Source organism: Wasmannia auropunctata, unplaced genomic scaffold, assembly GCF_000956235.1.
Source record: "Wasmannia auropunctata unplaced genomic scaffold, wasmannia.A_1.0 LD336004.1, whole genome shotgun sequence".
Taxonomy (NCBI): domain Eukaryota; kingdom Metazoa; phylum Arthropoda; class Insecta; order Hymenoptera; family Formicidae; genus Wasmannia; species Wasmannia auropunctata.
Genome location: NW_012026886.1, coordinates 394,528 through 396,652, shown reverse-complemented (window position 1 = coordinate 396,652; position 2,125 = coordinate 394,528). Strand labels below are relative to the sequence as shown.

Sequence of the window (2,125 nt, the reverse complement as noted above, 5' to 3'; positions counted from 1 at the left end):
ATGTAATAATTATTAATTTCTAACTTTATTGTTGAGCAAACTTGGGGTTACATTACCCACTTAGCTGGAACCAAGATGGCGGATAGGAATACCTACATCTATAGTGCCTTAGTAATAGTAACAAAAGTATTCGCTTGATGAATGCGCATTGAGATCTCGAACTATTTCGCAGACGTATGGAAAGTAATTTTTCACAAATCAATATATTTACACACAATTTAAGTTTCTTCGCTCTGATGACAAGAGGCATGTCATGAAAAGCAAATTATTAATTTTTTACGATTACGTTGCGCATTTCCTTGAAGATTAAATATAAGCACTTTTTTTGTTATACACTTGATATGTTGGCACTAATAAATTAAGAAATTAACTTTGAGACATAGTATTTGCCATTTTATTGTCACGACGTTCATTTATCCATTGCATTTTTTTGCAAGGTCAAATACGCAATTTCTTCTTTTTACTGAAGACACGTATCGCGATAACAAATCAGTTTCACACGAAGTGCGAATTTGGAGGGCAATCGTTTAAAAAAAGCCGTGTTTTTTTAGTCTTTTGCTGATTGCAAAGATTTCACTAGCATGTGTTACTTTAATGAAATTATACGTTTAGAGTAAATCTCGCGTAATGAAAAAGAAGGAGACGAAGTGAGCGGCCGCAAATGACCGCGCTACAAAGTAAGATTCAATGTTGATTCTTCAGACACGGTTGGCAGGACGGCAGGCAGTGCCTTTTGAGGACCATCTGCGAACTGGCAGAGACACCGCTCCGCAGGACCCAGCGGGACGTCCTCGGGGAAGTGATCCACCTAATTTTAACGTAAGTCAATTCCGACGTTTCGGCACTCGCGCTTTGACTCGCCGCGAGTGGGATCGATGTACGTCCGCGCGCATTTCCGGAAACGAGATTTGTCGTCGGGACGAGAGAGAAAGAGAGAGAGAAAGAGGGAGACTCGTAAGAGTAATGAATTCCCTTGGAAGTTTCTAATGGCCGTGTTCGTTAGAAATAATGTAAATGGCTCTCCATCGAAAATGTTTGTACAAATATACAGTTCGTAAAATGTAGGTTAGCAGGACAGAAATTCGCATCTCGTTGTAGTGAATTTTTCTCGTATAAGTAGTGCGTAAAACTAAAGTTTGTCTATTTATAGGCTCTTGCACGGAAAGAACGATTTTGTTGAAAGGTCTAAAAATTTTGCTAAAAACAGATCTGAAAATAATTTTTTATTGAATTATCAAAATAATTTATTGAAATGTTAAAACTGACAAGCATTGCTATAAAACGTTTTGATATTCTAGCAATCATTTTGACTTTCGCACAAAATTATTTTGATTATTGAACGAAAATTATTTTCAGATCTAGATTCAGCAAAATTGTTCTTTCCGTGTGGGGATTCTGGGACGAAGTTCTACCGAGTTTTATCCTTGTCAACGCACATCATTGTCTTCTTTTCTCTCACTGTAAATTCCACTGAAAATAATTAATTACATATAAAATTAAAATGATACAAATTTTTCCTTTAATAAAGGAAAACACATGTCCATTGCATTACGTAGATAATTTTCAGAAGTGTCAAACACAGTGATACAGATTAAAGTTTAGTATATATGTATACACTTCTCAACAAAATTGAAGCATCACTTACTCTACCCTCCAAAAATAGGCAAAATTCAAAAGAGTGTAACATCGTCAAAAATGATCGTATCGAGATGTTCAAAAAAGCATTTTACAGCTTGAAATCTCTACTTTTCAAATCGGTACTTTAGAAAACGATCCTACTGATTTTTTCATGGAATTACACGGATAGAAAAGGAGATCCGACGAATCTCAAAATTTTTTACGAACTTTGACAAAGTTCCATAGCGCGAATTAAAAATCGCATGCAAATGCAATTTACAGCTTTCGAAAGAGTGAATCTTTACCTTTAATTATCTTTTTGTTGAGCGTTGTACGATTTTTTTTTACCGAGTTATTCAACATTAAAGCAAAAGTGGTCCTTTTTGCTTCAATTTGGAAAGTAGAGATTTCAAGCTGTAAAATGCTTTTTTGATCATCTCGATACGATCATTTTTGACGAAGTAACACTCTTGAATTTTGCTTATTTTTGGATGGTAAAGTAAAGTGA

General features: G+C 35.2%; 1 protein-coding gene across 1 annotated transcript in view; it reads left to right on the top strand.

Moving 5' to 3' along the window:
* Window positions 1–2,125, top strand: part of LOC105453119 — a 23,709-nt gene that overhangs the window by 3,939 nt on the left and 17,645 nt on the right. Inside the window, exon 3 of the mRNA XM_011694834.1 lies at window positions 703–819. Within this exon, the coding sequence (XP_011693136.1) occupies window positions 703–819 (117 nt within the window). The remainder of the gene's footprint in view (window positions 1–702; window positions 820–2,125) is intronic.